Raw genomic sequence first — 21,698 nt, 5'->3', positions numbered from 1 at the left:
AATCAAAATGAGAAATTAAACTTTAGTTTTGGATGCATACATTCATTCTTGTAAGTTTAAGAACAAATTTGAACTCATTACTGTCCACCATTAAATCAGTGAAATTCGTTTGTATATGACCACATTTGCTTCTAATTGTAGCCAATCGCCCAATCTAACATCCTTAATTGTACCCAATCTGACATCCTTACGAGCAGCTGTATAAAATATTTATACCACAAAGAGTGCAAATATAGCTAAAGGAAACTTTTTCATACAAGAGGGAACAAAAACCATCCGTGACATCAAATCACCAATAACTTATTGCTCAATAATAATGTTACATATACAACACTGCATTAGTATTTAGCCCTATTAGCCACTAGCAACTCTCAAATCTATATTTTTAACTTGACATCTCTGGAATCACCAAGACTCCAGCAGATCTCGTCCAAACTTGACTTGTCATAACATGGCGGAGCTTTGACCGAAGCTAATTTGGAAACTTATCAGAAATAATCCATCTAAATCTCCTTAATTATATGTGGGAACAGGAAGCATCAAGAAAGTGACAGGACACCTTTCGAGCTGCACAAAATAGGAAGCTTATATGAGTTCCAAATGCCGAGTAAATATTATCACTGATTTACCAAAGAGCAAGAAAGATTCCTGGAGAAATTTATCCACTCAAGGTTCTTATCAAACCTTGGAATGCTCCCAAGGCGACGTGGGTCATATTCTAGTGCTTGTCGAAGAGCCCTTGCAAATTCTTTGAAGGTTGCCTCAATAATATGGTGAGAGTTCCTTCCAGCAAGCTGGGGCCAACCAAAATTTAGAAAATTCTGTCAAACACTTAAAACTGGAGGAGCGATTTAATGCCTGACAGTTGATGAGTTGAAAGAAAAAAAGTACTGAAAGGTTCATAACATGCCCATTTTCATATTACAGAAAAAGAATGTTTTGAAGTTGACATAATTGATCCATATGTAGAAACAGAGATGGCAATTCATTCAAAAAATTTTAGTCTGAAAATTCTTATTTTTGAATGTTTTAAGATTTCAAAAGCTCTGTGACGTACCTGCATGTACCTGCCGGATTTGAGGTGTCATACCAGAAGTATTCACCAAAGACTGAAAAAAATGTCCCACCAGCTACAAGAAGGATAGTTCTAGCAATTAATTAGTAGATCTAAATCAACACAAATTTCCAAAAGCAAATCGAAAGAATATAAACAGCTATATCCTGAAATCATCTTGCAAATCCAAAACCTGAAAAATCACACACACCACAAAATCCATAACTCTCAAAATCTGAAATCTGAAAAATCCCAATTCTTCAGACTCAGAAAACTCAAAGCTTTACCTTTAACGGCAACTTCGGGACCTTTCATCGGGGTCTTCACCGGTGATGAGCTCCGTTGACCGCGTCATCGTCGAACCCAAACGCCAACAGTGAGGAAGACTAAGGAGATGATGAGGTTCGACGGGGACTGATATCGGGCGTCGCCGGTGGAATCACTCCGGCCCTGTTAATGGTTTTGGGTGAGAAGAGACTCATCAGAGTGGAGAACCAGTGACTTTGGTTGCATCGAAGTGGAGAGTCTACAGTGGGTTTGAGGCTTTCTACTTCGACCCGCTATTGTTTTTGGGAAGAGATCGATCTGAGCCCTTGCTTTTCATTTAAAGCAATGAACAGCTGTGCTTGACCCATCCGCAACTTAACTATATCAAGGACGTCCTCTTTGGAACCCTACTGTGTGTCTATATATATATATATAAAGTTTCTCAGGTGCGGAAGTTCGTACCTAAGGATTTGGTACGGATTTCCATTTTTCCCCCCTTTCCGATCACATATTTAAATCTTAACCGTTCAGTTTTTAGGTCCTAATGTATAGATCATCTCTACAAAATTTCAGCTAAATTGGTGATCGTTAAGGCATTCAAAACTGCAATTTACAACAATGAATACAAACGGTTCCGGTAGGGGGGAAATGGAAATCCGTATCTAATCCTTAGGTACGGATGTCCGCAACCAAGAACTTCTGTGTGTGTGTGTCTATATATATATATATATATATATATATATATATATATATATATATATAGGGCAGAGCCACATAGGGGCATAGTGGGTCCTGTGACCCACTAGAGTTTAGGTACAAATATATATTTTGCTTCAACATAGTGTAACAAATCTACTCTGGTGTAGTGGTTGTTTGATTGAATCAATAATAGCATGGGTATAGGTTTGATGCTCCTTGTTGTAAGCTTTAGGGGTCTACTTTTTTTCTCTCTCTTTTTTTCTTTTTTGGTCTGAAAATTTGGGTTTATGTATGTAACTATATATTACATATGTAGTTAATTATATATTAGGGGAAATGTTCATTTACCCAATTTTAGCTTAAAAATTGCCCACTTACCCAAACACTCTAAGAGATTATTTCTCTATTACCCAATTAAGTATTTTTTAATTCTTTTTGGGACAATTTTGCCCTCTCCTTCTTTGTCACTTAGATAGAGAAGTGATAGGACCTTGCCGGACTCCCGTGACCAGTGGCCGGCCGTAGATTCCGGTGATGGGACTTCGGCGACCGGTGACCTGAATCCCGAATCTGGTTACCGGGACCGGTAACCGAATTCCGGCGTTTGATTTTATTATCCCTGTTTGGACCCAAAATGAGCATTTTGGCCTGACAAGGCATGTGTTGGAGAAATTGAGCCAATGTCAGTGGCTCAAGCTATATATTGTCGACAAGTTCGAAATATATTATTTAGATGCTAAATAAAGCCTAATATGGAAGATTATGCGAGCTGCAAGAAAAGGAAATGATGGAAACATGGAAATGAAAAGTCAACTTTAGCACATTTTCCTACTTTGACTAGGAGAAACCGAGCTAAACAAGGAAGGAGGGGCGGCAGACTAATCAAATGAAATCCAAATGAGCTAAAACTTTCCAGATTAATTTTAGAAAGCCCAAGGATCATTTCTTATGAAGAGTACCATAGCTATTTTTGAGTGAAAGGCCTTCAAACAATCAGTCCAATTTTCTGCATAAGCAAAACTGGAAAACTGGACCTGTAAGAGGTCCAGCAGCGTTTTCGGCCCAACCACTATACCAAAAGGTCTGAAATTTTACCAGGATGATCTACACTCATAGTGGAACATTTTTTATAAAGAAGTTGAAGGCCCATTCTGAAGTCTTGGTGGAGAAATAATTGAAGGAATAAAGGGGCAGAAACTGACCTAAAACCAACTCAACATTCATCATGTTCATGTTTCCTACCCACATGAAGAAAGCTAGATGCTTTTCTCTTTTTCCTTGGATATATTTTTCTACTACAATCTCTTTAATAGATCATCATCACTTCCATGTTTCTGCACCTTCATGCTTTGCTTTCATTTCATTATTACTCTATCTTTTCCATATTTTACAAATCACTTCCATACTCCACTTTCATTATTTTTCTTCCACTCATCATTTCACTCTTCTTTTTCTTCCCTATATAAACACTTTCTCCTCTCATTCTCAAACACATATTCACAACATCAAAACATCTCTAAGATGATCTAAGTTCTCTCTAGAGCAACTCCTCTCCTTCTCTTTTTCTTATCGGTGATCACACTCCTAGTCCTAGTCTTCTCAGAAGCCGACTTTTAGTGCCACCAAACCCTCTGCCAACGTACTTCGGTCCTAGTCTCCTCGGGAGCTGACAGTAGTGTCGCGACCACAACGGTTACAGAACCAGCCAAGCAAGGGTAACGCCCTCGCAAACCAGCCAAGCTAAAGTCACGCTTTAGCAAGTTCTCCTCACTTCCCAGTGGTTCTCGCTCTGCTCGATCTACAACATCGAGTATCGATTGTGATTTTCAAGAAGCTCAGTAAAAGTCCTCGCCACGAGGCACAAAGAATCCCGCGATGAGGTTGGTGCTCTCCTCGTCTACAATCGCTCGACAGAAGTCAGGTCAAGGGACACCCCTGACGACCGCACCTGACGGTGCTAGCACGCCCGCTCAAGAAAAGAGACTGTTGACTAGCTGCAATAAAATTGGAGCCAAACAACCCCCCCCCCCCCCAATAATACCCAGTAATCATATTACTGCCTCCCAATAAACATATTATTGCTCCTCAATAACAAGTTTATTGGGGATCAATAACTAGTGAAAAATGAAGATGTTTTGAATTTTGAAAGCTTTTGGAGGTTTATCCAAATAAATAATTATATTATTGCCCTAATAAACATTTTATTGCCCCACAGTAATTTTTTTATTTGTTTTGTTTCGGGTTTTCACGGAGGCGGTGAAAACAGATCAACACCTGCATCCTGGAACACTTCACAGAGATAGAAACAGAAGAAGACTATCTCATTCTCAAAAAAAAAAAAAAAAAAAAAAAGGCACCCAAAAATTTGCTCTAGGCACCAAATCGGAGCAAGCTTCAGCAACCCCCCCCCCTGGTTGGGACTTTTTCTCAACCAATCCTTCCAACAGCCACCTCCTCCTCCTCGCCGGCGACTGCCAGGGATGCATCGCCCTCCTCCTCGACCTCTGCCACAAGTCTCCTTCCTCTGGTTCGACGCTGACACCACCAATAACTCCGGCCTCGCCGTCCAGGCCTTCTGCTTAGTCTAGGCCCGATCCGAATCCTACCTCCTCAGCGCCATCTTCGGACTCTCTTTCCTCTCCGTCTACGACCCCAACGAGTAGTCGAATCCAATTACGAGATCGAGAAGTCGCCGAGCTTGTTGCAGCAGACAAGCATGATGACGGCGACGATGGAGGCATAGGCTTGACGATGGAGTGCGGCGGTGATGGCTGAGAAATTCCCATTGGTAGCCGGCGGTGATGGAAGCTACGAGGCCTAGGGCTTGACGGCGGTGGTCTGGGTGATTAAGGAAGCAGATGTGTGTGTGTGTGTGTGTGTGAGAGAGAGAGAGAGAGAGAGAGAGAGAGAGAGAGATGATTGTAATTTAATAATTAAAATAAGGTCAAAACTGTCAATAGTTGTTAGATTGGGTAAATGGGGTTAAAAAACTCTTAGTGGAGTAAGTGGACAATTTTTTTAAGCTAAGCGGGTAAGTGGTCACGGCCCCTAAACAATTTACAAGATGTATATCACTTTAGTTATTATTATTATTAGTTTTAATTAAGTTTTGATATTTCGTGAATGCCCCTCCTTATATCAAAATCTGGCTCCGCTATACATATATATATATATATATATATAATAGCTAAATTTATAAGCTATTGATTTCCTTATTCTCCTGCAAATATGTCAATTGTAATATAGGGAAATAAGGGTCTCCCACAGAGGATTAAGTTAAACTAAAAGCTTAAACAAAAGTCACAAAACGTGACTGCAGTTCCTACTGAACAGCAGTCGAAAAACAAACTAAAATCCTAAACAAAACAACCCAGAAAAATATGAAAATTTACAGAGTTGTACTGGACACACAATGCGTCCATCACACAAAATTTGGGAATTTTTAGAGTTCGTTTACTGTAGAAATAAAATACAGAAATACAGAGAACAGAAAGAAAAACGAAACTGAAACAGATTTGAGATTGGTTGATATTAAGATGATGAAACTAGCTAGGAAGGAAGTATCCACCTCTAACAATCACACACAACACACTTTGTCCAATTTACTTCCAATTAACTTAGTTGAAGACGCTCAGATTGGCTCGGTACGCTTGAACACAACCTATTAGTCTTTCTTACTTTGTACGCTAGGCAGGAAGTGCTCTACACTTAGACTACTCCCAAGCCGTGTTCTAAAACTCGGCCGCCCAGGCCGCCTAGGCGGCTCCTAGGCGCTGGGCGGCGGCTCTCCGACTCGAGTAATGCCAAATCGGAGGGGTTGGGGCGGAGAAAAGCTCTGTTGCATCATAAAACATTTCTAATTTGTCTATAATCTCTTTCGTCTTTGACCAATCATCTTCACTAGGGGAAAATTTGTATAAAGCATCACGATGTTTCAGACGAGGAAAAACATCTTCATATATCATTGCAGTGTTAAGCATAGTATACGTAGAGTTCCACCTAGTTTTGCAATCAAGTTCCAACTTTTTAGTGCTTGGAATTCTTAATTGCTTTGCTGCCTCAACAAATTTCTCCTCTCTATTTGGGGTAGCTGTCCAAAATGCAACACTATACCGAATTTTTTCAACACTATCTTTGATCACATCTAAGCCATCTCTCACAACTAAGTTTAATATATGAGCACAGCAACGCATGTGAAATAAATCTCCATCCAACAAAAGTGAACTAGAATCGATCTTACCCAATATTTTGTCAATCATGGCATCATTGGTGGTGCAATTATCTACAGTTAGAGTAGATAGCTTGCGGTCAAGATTCCACTCAAACAAGCAATTCACCAAAGCATCTGCAAGTACCTCCGCTGTGTGTGGACATGGTACATATATAAACCTAGCGAAAAATAAAATAAGTTCAAATTTAGTTAATAAAATCAGATAAAAAATCAAAAGCTCACGAAAGATTAATTATCAGTTTACCTTAAGAGTCGATTTTGCAAATTCCACGAATCATCAATGAAGTGGGAAGTGATTGTCATAAATCCTCTCTTTTGATTACTTGATGTCCACATATCCGTTGTAATGGCAATTCTGCTTCTATTCGAATCCAACAACTTCATTGTTTTCTCCCTTTCAACTTCAAAAATCTTAAATATATCTTTCTTGATTGTGTTTCGAGTAGGAACTAGGAACAACGGTTGCAGTTCAAAAGAATACCTTCTGAATCCAACGTGATCCACAATTGACAACGGATACTCATGAAGAATTATCATATGTCCAAGTTCCTTCCTGGCATTGTCTGGGTTAAAGCTATAAGTGCCCAGTTTAGTAGACCCATCACTAGATTTTGTAGGATGTAACATTGACTGATCTATGGTTCTTTGTTTCTTGTAAAGACAAGACTTAATATGATCATGTAAGTGTGTAGTTCCACTATTCTTTTCAGAAATCAATTGCTTCTTACAATGGTTGCACGCAGCTTTTCTTTTACCACCAATTACCTGTTTTTCAAAATGATCCCATACAACCGACTTTGGTGCTCTCATAAACCCTGGGCGGTTTACATTAGTCAACTCATTCGTACCTGTTGGTGTTGAGTTCTCCTGGTTCTCAGTTGGTGGTGCAGCAATGGTCGAATTCTCTATTGATGTGATAGGAATTGGAGGCGATATATTGATTCTCCATCGTTCCAGCATCACCATTAATTAGTGGTGGTTGATTGTGAAGAGGCCATCTATTGATCTGCTAAACATAATTAGAAACTTGATTCATGGAACCACTACGTATAGCAATATCATATGGATATATAATAGATTTGCATGCAAAACAAGTTTCTGGTCCCATGTGCTTGAATTGATCAAGTTTTTACATACTATAGAACTTTCGTAGATCGTAGTATACTTATAGCTAGGACTAAGCAAAAAAAGAAAAAGAAAAAAAAGGAGAAGGAGTTTTAACCTTTGTGGCAGAAAAACTTTTCTTTCTGGTGGAAGAATTTGCCGTCAATAAGGCAGAAGATATAGATCAAAGAGACAAAGAGAGAACGATAGGAACGGCTGGGTTGTCGTTTATGAAGTTATGGTTTATATGGTGCCTTTTATATCGTAAAAGTGTAGCCATTAAAATAAAGTAGTAAATTTGTATACATTTATTATTTATATTATAAAAAATAAAATAATATAAATTTTTATATATATATATATATATATTAAAATATATGTAAATTAAATATATATATATATATATTAATATATATTATTGGGGCGGGTTTGGGGATGAAGATCACAATACCATCCCCGCCCCATCCCCAATCTTAGATAGCGGGGATTGGGGATCCCCATCCCCATTCCCCATTTGTCCCCAAATCCGCCCCCCATTAGGGGCGGGTATCCAATGGAGCTCCGCCCCGCTGGGGATTTTTGCCATCCCTAGGTTGGGCGACCGGCTAAGCGGCTTAGGCGGCCGATTAGAGGCTGGGCGGTTCGGCGATTCGGTGCTGGGCGGCCTATCTAGGCGGGTTTCTGCCTCTCTCTCAGATCAGCGAGAGGAAGAGATTGAGGTGATCTAGAAATCAGATAGAGATTGATGGATTGACAAAAGAGATCGATGAGACTAAATCGATTGTAAGATTGATAGGGAAAGAGAGAGAGGATTTGTGATCTGAAATTGATCAAGACTCCAATCTGGTAGTGGATTTTGGCAACTCGATCTGGGTATACTTCAATGTTGTTCAAAGATAACTGGCTTGGAACTCGATCTGGGTATTTTCCATAGAAGTTCTATGATAACTGGAACTCGATCTGGGTTTTCCAATGATGTTCTTTGATTGAAAGACTTGATCTTGGGAAAGTCATTTGCTTCTTCTTCTTTTTCATCGAAGTGGTCAGTGGCTAGCTGGCATTTGAGAAGCAAATGTTTTTTCTTTCTTTTTTGAGAAGCAGTGAAAGCCAGCTCACGTTTGGTATTAACAAGGAGTAAAATAAAAAGGGTTGGTGATTGGAAACGACTTAAGCTAGAGTTAACCACCGAATAGGTTTATTTTATGAAACTACCATTATTAATTATTCAACTTAGCCCAGCAGTCATCAATTAATCCAATATATAATCAACCATTATATATAATAACCTCAGTTTAAGCTAGAATTAGATAAGTTGGGTAATGGAGTTTTATAAAGAAGTAAAATAATAATGCAATATGCTTGAATATGTTTTATATATACTTAATTATATAATTAAATGTTATAAAAATAAAATAAAGATTAAAAAATATAAAACCGCCTAGGCGGCGCCTACGCACCCGCCTAGCCGCCTGGGCGCTAGTCCCCTGGCTACCGCCCGACTAGCGCCTAGCGATTTTTCGAACCTTGCTCCCAAGCAATGCAACCTAAAGGTAAGTTTATTAGATTTAACATGCAGAGATCATTAAGTTTGAAAAGAGTTTGAGCAATCACTAGGCATCGCAATTGACTTAGAGCCTTGCTAAACCTAGGGTTTTGTTTACTTGCTAGTGAAAACTACCAATTACTTCTCTAGACAATTTGAGGAATCCAACTATTGATCCAGGCATCAAACAATCAAAGTATTAGAACCCTAGCATGCATACTAAGTAGGCCTCCAAATCATACAAACATAGAATTCATCAATGAGAAATTGGTAAACAAAACCTCAACTTTATTAATTAGAAAACAAATTGATTGTCAAAGCATGTTATGGATAATGTCTAGGGCTTCAACTGCCCCCTAACTACTGGAAATTTAGTTACACATAATGGGAATAAAAAACACAAAGGAGTTCATGGAGAAAGAAGACGACAAAAATCAGAAAATACGGATCGGCGATCGATCTTGGAAATTCCAACGATCGATCGTTTCTGGTGTGATTCTGCAGTCTTGGTTCTCCTCCAGCTCTGGTGCGTCTATGCTTCTTCGTATGTGAGATGATCTAGTTCTTCAACGTCCAAGGAGAGATTTTTATTCAGTTGTAACTCTTTCCTTCTTTTCTTTTGGGACTTTCACTCCTTGGCTTCAACGGTAATCCCCTTAGTTATGGTCTAATTGATTTAAGATTAATTGACAACATTCTATCCAATAGGAGCAGCCAAGAGAATTAATTGCTGAATATCTTTTTCTTCATGTTGCCTTAAGCTTCCTTGATTCATCAAGAGTCCACAATTCTCCATTATTTGCACATATCTCCTTCCTTTTGCTCTTATTTCTTTCCTTGCTTTGGAAAACCTAATAAACATAAAAACAACTAAATTAACCAGAAAATAAGATAAACTAACAAAGTAAATATGGGAATTAACAACATTATTATTGCATTATTATGCTCCTATCAATACACACACACACACACACACACACACACAGATCCTATCCAGAGCGAGGTTAGAGTTTAGGGTCACTTTTCGGTCGTATATCCACATCTCGACAGTTTAGTTTTTAGGTACTAATGTATAGATCATCTCTGCAAAATTTCAACCAAATTGATGATCTATAAGGTATCTAACTCGTTCAAACCAATAGACGAATTAAATCTGTCTAACTTGGACCGTATTAGCTTTAAGGCAGTTATCAATGCCTTAACGACCATTAATTTGACTGAAATTTGGCAGAGATGATCTATACATTAGTACCTAAAAACTGAACGGTCGAGATGTGGATATGCGACCGAAAAGTGATCCTAAACCCTAATCTCGCTCTGAAATTACCTAAAAACTGAACGGTCGAGATGTGGATATAGGACCTTCAGAGCGAGGTTAGGGTTTAGGGTCACTTTTCGGTTGCATATCCACATCTCGACCGTTCAGTTTATGGTCACTTTTCGGTCGTGTATATATATATGTCTACAGTTGGGCTATTAACCTAGCACATGCAGCTCACGTGATCAGACTAAAGCATATCACTTGGGCCAAGCCCATCAAGTGAAGGCAACATCAACAGTTTCTAGATACAAAACCTTGCTTCTTGGATTGCCAGGAATCCCAGGATACAAGACAGTGACCAGGGTAAACAATAAAGCCAGTTGTTGATCTTTTTCGATTTATCTCCCCAGCCCGGTCAACATCACAATAAGCATTAATATAAGGAAGACTTCTCCCAAATTTGTAAAACAACCCCAAGTCAGTGTACCTTGTAGATACCTCAAGATCCTTTCTCACAGATGCAAAATGGACATTAGTTGGAGATGAAATAAACTGACACATGTGTTGGGCTATATTTGGTCTGTAGCTGTTGTATGAAGTGCACCAATCACGAGAGTTATTCCTAATCATATAATCGATAGGTTGATGGGCTAAGATTCTAGGATATATGTCAGGAGTCTTTGCCAAGCTATACAGGTGTTGGCGTCAAAGTGGAAAGAAACAAACAGTGTTGGTGGGCCCACTTTCTGAATGTACGAATTCATGCTCGTGCGGTAATGATAGATGGTTCCGTATGACGACAGCAACAACCCAAGGAGAGGAGCACACCCTTCTGCATATTTGGATGGGTGCGATCGTCTTAGCCGATTAGCCAAACAGCTGGTATGGACCCAGTGACCTCCAACGCCTATATAAAAGGAGTCTTGCGTCCATGCTCGAGGTATTGATCATTCCTTACTCCCACCTATTTCAAAGATGGATTCCGCTTTGCTCCCCTCTTACTCGAGTGTTCGAGGAGCAAAGTCCAGATAACGTACTCCTGCCTTCCTCTTAACGGACGCTCTTTCTGTTTGCAGGTCTTGGCGGAAGAGTAGTTCAGCATACGAGACCAGTAAAGCCCTAATCAACTTGAGTATCCCAGCGGAATAACACACTAACACGGAGTAGGGCTGTCAATTCCGACACGACCCGATAACACGACTCGAAACCCGCCCGAAATAAAGCGGGTTGAACCCGCACGATTAAAAAGCGGGTCAGCCACGGGTCAACCCGCCATGACCCATTTAATAAATGGGTCGGCCACGGGTCAACCCGCCAACACGAAGTGAACCCGTATAACCCGATTATGCTATATTTTATCCTGAAATTTTAGACGTTGGGAGTATTTGATCATAGGATTAAACAATTTGAAATATTTTTCTTTATAATTATTGGATTTAATTATTTATGAATTATATATAATTATTTATATTCTTCGTCTTGTAGAGTTTTTAGCAAATTTAATCAATTTATGCATTTTTTTAGTTAAATGGGTCGCATTGTTAACCCTTAAATGAGTCATTTTGTCAAACACAACAGAACCTATTTATTAAATGGGTTAAGCGGGTTGGAAACGGGTAACCCGTTTAATAAATGGATTGGGTTTGGGTTTAAATTTTTGACACGATTATTAAATGGGTTGGGTTTGGGTTTGTATCTTGCAACACGATAAATACCTTGACCCGACACGAACCCAACCCGACACGACCCATTGACAGCCCTAACACGGAGTACCAAACATGTCTCCATTCACTAATGTGGCATAAACATAATATAGCTCCATTCACTAAGGAAAGCCACATGAGCTTGTTTCCCCCAGCCAATGCAATCTCATGGCTTTAAAAACTCACGTGGTGCAACCTATTAATAAAGAATTCCACAAAGTTGCTAGAAGACCAACCAATGTAAATAAGCAGAACTTAATAACACATCAAATGTTTCGCCATGAAGCGTTGAATAAAGACAAGAATTGAAAGACAACTAAGCTGTAATAACCTGTGATCTCAGAGGTATATGTGGAGCACGATACAACACACATGCATAACTTATACACAATTTTGACTACTAAAATATACAAGCTGAACCTGTATGAGGCCATGTTGCAAATCTTCTGAAAATTGGAATGGGTGGTTACAAGTATTGGTATATTCAATTATTCATCCATTCGTCACTGATCAGCGACCCTTACTAAATCCTAACATTCACTCATACTTTGCTTCACAATGATATTCTACATGGTAAAAGAAAATGAGCAAGAATCTTTCTATTCTCTACAATCTGCCAGAGATTTATCCCTCTAACAATCATACGAGAGATCCCAAAACCAACCGAATTTCTAGAGTGCACAAAACTAATGTTATTCGTTTTCAAATCTCAACTAATACGCAATGACCAATTCTGTAGACACTAGACGGACTCTATCCCATTTTTCCTGTGCTTGCACATAAGTTCGTCTTCTACTACTGTTTGAGGTCTTTTTATCTTCAAAATGAGAGAGAAAAAAAAAAAAAATACTTCGCAAATCTCATGTCTAGAGAGTGGATTTCTTATAGGGTTTCGTATTTACACCAAGTACCCTAAAATCCTACACTCACCAAATTTGAAAAAGAAAAATATACAAATAGTATCCGAATTAAGGCTCACTCTTAACTTTAGTACCCGACTATGCAAAACTATCACTTTAGTACCTCAAGTTTGAAGCTCGACCCAAGAATCGTACACGCCATCCATAATAATGTTAACTAACAATCTACATGCTAAATTTGGATAGGTATTTGGGTCATTTCGTTATCTAGACCTTATCTTTTGCAAATCCCTTCTTCTTCCTCTTGTCTCCTTTATCTAGGTTTTGAGCTCTCTGAGCTTGGAAATTACTAATACCCTCGTCTCTAATGTCTTCAAAAGACGAATTTGAAGCAAAGCATTGTTGCAGAGAAAAGCCAATGCCGGAGGCCAGAGCACTGTCGCTGGTGGCTGCAGGCTCCACCATCCAATTCCTCTTCCTCTCCTCAACTACAACTGTGGATGACCCATTTTTAGAGGTGGGTTTGTCTTCATGATAAGTTTTAAGAGGGTTTAGATTGGGAAGCCTATAGATCAGCGACTCCACATCGACGTTGTTCTTGATGGCAACGTAGAGTCTCGCGATTGAGACGGCAGAGACGAAGTAATGGACGCTCAATGCCACCTTGCCGTACTTCTTCAGGAGCTTGCAGAATCGACCACTATGACAACTTGCATAAGACAAAGACACCTATTCACCAATTCAATATTCAATCCTCCTCTCCCTCCTTCCTTCCGTATGATCACAAAAACAAGGAGCAACTATGGAGGAGAGGATACCTCACCTATTGCGCACAGAGAGACAGAGAGAGAGAGAGAAATCGAGTTGGTATGTGTTAAAAATAGGAAAATTTTCAATTTACTACCATGTGGTTTGCACTCAACATCATGTTAGTCCCTCACCTTTCAATTTCATTAATAACACCCGTGTGCTCAAAATTTTGATCAAGTGGGCCCATGTGATCAGTTTGTCACTGCCATATCATCACTTAACATCTCATTTGGATGATTTAGCAAATTTTGGATACGTACGGTTGATCGAAATTGAGAGCACAGGGTGTTGTTGATGAAATTAAAAAGGGAGGGACTAACATTATGTTAAGTGCAAACCACAGGATAGTAAACTGAAAATTTTCCTATATATATATATATGTATAATCTGGGTTAAGATAGAGTGATGACCAAAATATCCTTCAAAATATGCCACCTAGCGCAAGACTTGACGCCGTTAATAACAGCGTGTACGATTCTTGGGTCGGGCTTCAAACTTGAGGTACCAAAGTAATAGTTTTGCGTAGTTGGATACCGAAGTTAAAAGTAGACCTAGTTCGGGTAGTATTTGTATATTTTTCTCAATTTGAAAGGATTTTTTAAAATCTTGATTGAATACAACTAAATTTTTAAGGATTTTTCAAAAACAAAACAATCCGAGAGAAGATGAGAAGAACCTTGAAGCTTCGATCGAGAGATAAGAGTCACAGATGTCAAATCTCAGGGTTTTCAGCTTAACGAAGCTAGAGAAACCTGAATGCGGGAAGCGATGAGAAGGATCGTACACTTGACGAGCAAAGAGATGACCACAGGATCAAGAGAATTTTATAAATATCCGAGTCTTTTCAATTAATGATTTGAATTGCATGGTCATTTTCAATAACTACAATTGTCACTGCAACACTGAGTCCACAATGTAAAATATGATGCATCTGTGCATCCAGCTTGATTTTAACGATTCCAGTTCCAGGGTTGCTATCCTTCAGATATTGGAGTGGCAGACGGAGAAAAAATTGCAAGTTAAGAGACAGCTTCTCTTTATAATTCGAGTTTAAAACAATTATTTTGTCTGGGTTCCAAGTTCGAGTCTATACTGTGGAATCAAACTTGAGACTGAAATTCAAAAGAAAACGTATTCTTCATAAGGTTTCAAATTCCTTATTCAGGCTTCCATGTTCGAGATCCCATGTCCAAAGTTCTGAAACCCAATTTTATATTCTTTAAAATGGATATAAGAAGAAAAATAATATTCGTGTACATGGATGTAAACCATACAGGAAATTGTTTCAACACTAGATCAATCAATCAACTGACTTGCGGTAAACCTTGGATCCCTGTGGAAACTTGAACCCGAACTTCCGATCTGGCTAAAAACTCAGGTCGGAATTATCGCTTGTTGAACTTGGAATTCTAAGCAATTTTTTTCCATCATCAGGCGCAACATATGGGAAGACATCACTTTTTCCAAGTAGCATCAACAAAGTGCTTCAAAGATTCAAAACCTATTACCATAAAATTCCTCCATGTTCAAAGTTTCCAAGCATTGTATCAATTCTTAGTGATACAGAACCAGTTGATATTCTTTCCACTACTCCATTTCTTACTTTTGAACAGACAGCGATCACAACTACTTCTTTTTAAAGTGTGATTTTTTTTTTTTTTTTCATCTGTTGAATGTGAGGGAAGCGTCACTGATGGATGATCATGATGTCGAGATGCTATTGTAACTAAATAAGTTCTGCTGATCTTCACATAGTGGGGCAACGTTAAAGAATGATTAATGAAGTCTAAGAAATAAAATAAAATATGAGAATCATTTGGGATGAAAAATTGAAAAGAACAAGGACCAACGGAGTAAAGAAGAACAGAATTTAAATTATAATGTCAAAGAAAGGTACTGGGAAATGTAGTCGAGAAAAACAAAATGACCTAAAAGTTATCATATTACCATTTCTGATAGAGAACAGGAAAAGAGTGATGAACTAAAACCAAAATTTGACAAACATTGGTTAGTAAATAAGTTATCGTTTGTACCTGTTGGAAATCAAAAGCTAGGATTAACAGATGTTTGAATTCCCACAGGTCTTGCTGAGCACATGACCCAAGTGACCTGGTCATAGTACACGACCACAAAACACAATTCAGTTGAAATACTTCAGAACCACAATAAAGGGTAATTCCAACAAAAACAGGTCACAGAAATAAGTACCTATTGCTCAAATCGATTTAACTGTATAACTAGTGGTGATAATTCAAAAGATGGAAACCATACTGGGTCACATGCATAATTTAGGATAATAATAAAAAAGACCCCGAAACTCAACAATGCAACCTCAAACTTAAATCCAGCAGAGTATTAAGAATAATATCATGCATTGATCTGCAGAAAAATCAAACCACAAGCCCCAAACCAAACATTTGCCTAAAGATTTGCTATTTCATCTGAAGTCCACAACATTAGTAGCCAGAAACAAGTCTCAAACAGTCAACAACATTCTGAAAAAAGATTCATTATACAGCTACAGGCTTTATAAAATTCCCCGTGCAAATTTGTCACTAATTTTAGCAAACCAACAGAGACTAGAAAGTGGATTCACAAGATTCACATTCCAAGCTATTATGAGACCAAGCATAAGACAAATTCAAGAATAGAAGAACATAACTTACCACAGAACCCAAGAAACGGGACTTTGAGTGTAGAACTGTAGATCCAAGAGATGTAGAGAAAAGCCCAAGAGTGAGATCCAAGAGAGCAAAACATTAACTTCTTACGCTCCAAGAGGGTTATAGCACACGTATAATGAAGTTTTACTTCCCTACTTTTTCTAGGGAAATACCTGCAAAGTGATTGATATTGTTTGAACGGCAGGCACTGCTGAGATTTCCCAACTCTTTTCATGGAGAACAAAAGAGGTGCGAAAAAATGCTTGTGCTTTATAACCTACCAGCTTCATAAACTCCCATTAGAGTTTTGTCCACTTTTTCAGACTACAATTCAGTCCATCATCAAGTGAGAAAGAAAAAGAAGAATTCGTTGAAGCACAATAAAATAAAGTAAAATAACTATAAATAAATAAAACCATGCACCAACTTAAATAAACTGGGTCCAGTCCAAACAAATCATGTATCAGCATTAAGGAATACTGGGTATGAATGGAAGTGTGAGCAAAGTATGATTGAATATATCCAACTAAAGTCATATGATACAAAGCAACCAACCTTACCGTCTTAAAATCAGTCAAAATAAACATCAACAGCCCCCAAGGACATCCCATAAAGATACTATAAAAACTGAGTTAACTGAGCTACCAAGGATTTGGTGTGAACCAGACAGGTCGAGAATATAATTGGGTAAATGAATGTTCCTCGGGGAAGGTGACACATTTGATGCTCCTATTTGTCAAAGAAAACACCCCAAAACTCCGCCCCTTCGATGGCAATGTTAAACAAGAACTATGGTAAGCAAAATAGATACAGTTTCTTTGAAATGCTTTATCATTGAGACCATTATGATTAAGGAAATTGCTGGTAGAGATCATTTTGTTACCACCCACAGCCACAAATAATATCTGGTCACCGAGGTCAAGAACCTCTATCCACTGAGGACCATTAATCTTCCACTCCATCTTGAACACTCGAAATGCTTGAATCTGTGGTGGAAGGATAAAATCACTACCAAAGATCACATGCCAAGGAGATTGATCCTCCTCCAGAATAAAGGTAGTACTGCAGAATATCATAAACAACTCCTCTGATAGAGAATTTTTTGCTAGGGAAATGAGTTCGCAGTTTGAATGGGATTCAACTCCATCTGTTCTCCAAATATTAAGAAACATGTTAGGAACTGGACTGGGCTCAAGCATGACCAACCTTTCAGCCCTATAGCCAGGAGGGCCATTGCCATAATGGACATCAAATACCATTAAAAACTTGGATGCCTCCGTAGTTGCAGCATATATTTTCCCATAAATTATTTCTATATCACAAAAAATAAACCCTCTAGCGTCCCCCTGATCAATGAGAGTCCATGAATTATCATTGGGCCTACTGAAAGCCAAATGACCACTTATGCAAAGGCTAACGACATAACAGTCCTGGCTTGTTGGTACTGATGAGGCAGCTACTTTTAAAATGCAGAAGCCAGGTCCATTGCTGCAGTGACATGGAAGGGTGGATTTTGATGATGGGAGGTTCACTCGAACACCTGATAATGGATTCAAAAAGAAGAAGTTGATACTAAAAGTACTGGTATGATGATTATACAAGTAAAATGACCAGGGTTTCATAAATCTCTCAGGACGCCATAAAACACTATCAGCCATGATCAACCACCCATCAATTGACCCAACACAATCCCCCCTCTTCATATTATAGGTAGGAGCTGACTTGCAAATAAATTTCTTGTCATCAGTTAGACTTAGAAAGCAATTATCTTTTATGGAGAAGGGATGAGAACAGAGCATAAGCCATGGAAATTCCGGAGTAGGACGACAATACTTGCTGGCAATTGCCATATCAACAGTGGCTTGCCAAGAAACGCATACTGCACTGCACCGAAAGAAATCTGATAGGCATAACCGTTGTAGAACATTTTGCATGATATCTTCTGGGAGTTCATTGGACCACCTGCTGGTATCTTCTTCGCATTCAGAATGACATTTTTGTGTGTACTCTCGCACCCTTCTAATGGAAATAGTGAGCTTGCGTTCAATAAAATTTAGAATGTGAAATAACGTCAATCTTGACAAGCGGTAGTGTGTAAAAAGAACTTCAAAAATTCTTCTGAGAAGTAGAGCGCATTTAATCTTCTTCTCCTCAGAAATCCTTCTAACAAAGATGGTGAGCAACAACATCAATCCAACTTTGCAGACTATGCATATATCCCCCAGAAACCTTCGAAAAGATGGACTAACCAATTCCATCCTTGTCTGTCTATTCAAAGGACTACTAACCGCTCTTGAAAAACCTGAACATTTGGAATTAAACAAATTTAGTGAGTTTGGTTTTTAGGTCTGAACAAAAGTTAAATACTTTGATATAAACTAAAATCAGCTATAATAGGATATTGGATATGTAACTCTCAATGTACAAAAAATATCATCATCACATATGTATATATGTTATTATTTTAATTTCCCGTATGCTAATGATACAAGGGCAGGATTGTTTGATTTTTTTTTTTTTATTCAGTTTGACTTGGGGGACTAGACTTGATCAGGCAAAACAAGACAAATAGGACCTGGAGCCCAAACACCAAGCATCAATCATAAACGAAGAAAAACTGTCAGAGGAAGGGCATCGAGGATGGATGAAAGTGTGTTTCTTTATCTGTAACTATGGACATTAGATAAGTTGCTTCAAGTAAAACTTTCAACTTCTGATGAGAGTATCAAGAAGATGAAGATTGTAGTGAAAATCCTTCATCAAAACAACATGAACTGCTAAACTATTTATCCTTTGGACCCCATCCAGATCTCAAATTAGCAGTGAACCCACATATCCATTCCCTAAAATACCTCAATTTCCATTACATCTCAATTTAATTGTCTGTCTTCTACAAAAATTTTAGTCTCAAACAGAAATCCTTAAAAAGAGCATGTAGAACAAGAACAGATTATAAAGCTTTACAGTTGATAACCTGAACATAAACAAATGCTTAGAACCAATCGCTGCACACATACATTTCAAACAAGAAACTCACTATGGTTCATGAAACTAAAAGTTCAAATTTCTCAATGAATAATTAACCAATCGTTTGTAGAAGGAGACATTGAGGAGCAGAAAAGAGTTAGAAAAGAAAGCTAGAAACTTTACCTGAAGCAAACCCAATTCTCAAAATCTGCAGCTCCCAGTAGATAGAGGGAGAAGTAGAAACAGATCAAAACTAGCGAAAAAGTTGAAGGGAGAGTACACCCACGAAGAAAAGCAAAAGCTTTCGGTCAGTTTCGGAAGAATAATTTAGAAACTATAGCCTATAGGAGCGCCTATATATACATCATATATGATAAGTATTTGTCAAGTCGGAAATGGAATTCTCCAAAAAAAAAAGAGTAGGAAATGGATATCCTAGATCCAATCGATGAGGAAACCTGGGTTGAATAGGTTTTTCTAGTAGTTCTGCTCCCTTCCGGATGAGACCACGTTTTTTTTTTTCCTCGTAGTACTTTATTTAAAAATTGAAAAATGAAAACGAATTATTTGTTTTTTTTTTTTTTTATTCTATCCGAATTTCCTTCCTAACTACCCATGTTGTCAGATAAGGGGTACATTCTTTTGGGGCATTGTCGCATTGTATAGACCATATGTTAAATGATATATGATCTAACATGATTCTATTGATGCCATCAACAAAAATACAACTTACAAAATATGACATCATATCCCTAACTCTCTCCTTCTCTCCCCAAGAGTCTATAAAGGCTCTGCTCAACGTGTTTGCGACGATCTAGCTCCACTAGATATTCCAACACTAAAACACTAGATGGACCAAAGTTGACCGACCGATAGCTCGGTCTACACTCGCTAATGGACCAGATCGAGAGGCCGCCACCATCGACGGAGAAGCCGCATCTCCAGCAATGTCTCGGGTGCATGGCCACCACGCGTGGTCCTCCTTAGCCAGCGGAATCTCTAACATCAAAGGCCCGCAGAACTTTACTACCAAAGCTGTAACTCAGCAACTTGCTCCTTTGTCTCTCCTAATCTTATCTTAAAGGACATACTGTATCAAGTATCAACATAAGACCTTCTGGAGATGAAATAATCCTAATTTTTACAAGTTGATCAAATACTGTTGAAGTTAATATGTTTTATAATCCTAGCTGTACGTAATCAAAATATTAGGTTTACTATGTAGCTTAAGCCTTCATTAGAAATCAGAACACCTGACGAAAATAGCTTCAGGCAAAAATGACAGAATTTGGTTCATCTCATGTGTCATGTGTGACTGGAACCAAAAGAAGCCTCGTGTGGCTCTTAAAGAGACAGCAATCTGCTGCACCTTAAATAAACACACATTACTCTCTCACTCTGTTGCACTAGCTATTCCTCAGAGGTAGATGGAAAAACAAGGACATTGTGCTGCTTCCCCTGCCCTTTCTACGGCGCACAACCTCGATGCTTTAATTGGGTACTATCCTTCATTCCAAAGACTTCCATAATTTCTCACACGAACCTGCCAACTACCCTTATTTCAACTTCTTAGTGATGCCCATGCCAGAGTGTCGTCATACACATACAAGGTATACCAAACTGCAAAACCCAGCTTTGGGAGTCAATGAATATATATCAGAGATTAAGGATCCCTGATACCTTACCCACCTGGAGTTTAGACTCTATGACGCTCGAACTTGTTCTAGGACTTCAACCACTCAGATCTAAGAACCTATAAATTAAACTATAAAGACCATAACAAATATCAGACTTTTTTTGTTTTTTTTTGATTTGTCAATCACACGGTGTCCTCAAAGGCTTCCTAGGCCCAGAGACTAATCCGTGCTCGGGGGATCTTGTCAGAACGCTTCCTCCCCCCTGGCCACCAAGAATATATTGGGATTTAACTCCAATAAGAGTCGGCGGGATTCGAACCCGGGTGTGGGGGTTCCACACCTGGAGGCTCTTACCAACTCGACCACCTGTGGTGGTTTACAAATATCAGACTTAAATGACTTGCTACATGTCAAAGCGAAAACCCTTATCCAAGGTCATCTTCAGCCATCATCTGGAACTAGGGTGGGCTTGCGAAATTGAAAACCGAAAAAAACCGAGCCAAAAAAACCGAACCAGTTCGGTTCAGTTTTCGGTTTTAGGGTGTCAAAAACCAGTTCGGATCGAACCGAACCTAACCGAACATACTAAAACGACATCGTTTTACCATTAGGTTGAAAACAAACCTTAAAGTCGCGATATAAAAAGTCTCTCACACAGCCGCACGCCCTCACTTATTTAGTTCCTCTCTCTCTCTCTCTCTCTCTCTCTCTCTCTCTCTCTCTCTCTCTCTCTCTCTCTCTCTCTCTCTCGTGTCTCTTCGATGGTTCTGCACTTGTGCCTCTCTTCCTCTCTTTCCACTAAGAGGATTACACATACAAGGGAGGCTGGAGACGAGCCGTGATTGTTTGGTGCAGTCGATCCTCATCTAGAGTCATGCTTTTCCTTCTATGGTTTTATT

At 38.8% G+C, this 21,698-nt stretch overlaps 2 protein-coding genes and 1 long non-coding RNA gene across 4 annotated transcripts; all 3 read right to left on the bottom strand.

Annotated features, from left to right (window-relative positions):
• Window positions 1–233: 233 nt before the first annotated feature.
• LOC112200665 lies at window positions 234–917 on the bottom strand. Its single transcript, XR_002936411.2, has 2 exons — window positions 685–917; window positions 234–567 (listed from the first exon to the last, which is right to left on the bottom strand). It is a non-coding gene; the product is annotated as an uncharacterized LOC112200665 (long non-coding RNA).
• A 310-nt stretch (window positions 918–1,227) lies between these two features.
• On the bottom strand, window positions 1,228–7,217 carry LOC112199588 (zinc finger BED domain-containing protein RICESLEEPER 2-like). Its single transcript, XM_024340581.1, has 3 exons — window positions 6,496–7,217; window positions 5,814–6,409; window positions 1,228–1,247 (listed from the first exon to the last, which is right to left on the bottom strand). Exons 1-3 carry the CDS (start codon window positions 7,215–7,217, stop codon window positions 1,228–1,230), a joined length of 1,338 nt encoding a protein of 445 aa, XP_024196349.1.
• Window positions 7,218–14,675: 7,458 nt separating this feature from the next.
• LOC112200558 lies at window positions 14,676–19,667 on the bottom strand. Of its 2 annotated transcripts, XR_005809153.1 has the most exons (3): window positions 19,346–19,667; window positions 16,369–18,497; window positions 14,676–16,233 (listed from the first exon to the last, which is right to left on the bottom strand). XR_005809153.1 is itself a non-coding variant. In XM_024341596.2 (2 exons), the coding sequence occupies exon 2, from the start codon at window positions 18,451–18,453 to the stop codon at window positions 16,837–16,839; it is 1,617 nt and encodes a 538-aa protein (XP_024197364.1). In that variant the 5' UTR covers window positions 18,454–18,497; window positions 19,346–19,667; the 3' UTR covers window positions 16,242–16,836. The 2 variants fall into 2 exon arrangements, 1 of the variants encoding a protein (XP_024197364.1); XM_024341596.2 differs by lacking the exon at window positions 14,676–16,233 and having other exon boundaries at window positions 16,242–18,497.
• Between the last annotated feature and the right edge of the window lie 2,031 nt (window positions 19,668–21,698).

Source organism: Rosa chinensis, chromosome 4, assembly GCF_002994745.2.
Source record: "Rosa chinensis cultivar Old Blush chromosome 4, RchiOBHm-V2, whole genome shotgun sequence".
In the NCBI taxonomy this organism is placed as follows: Eukaryota; Viridiplantae; Streptophyta; class Magnoliopsida; order Rosales; family Rosaceae; genus Rosa; species Rosa chinensis.
This window is presented reverse-complemented; position numbering and strand designations above follow the sequence as displayed.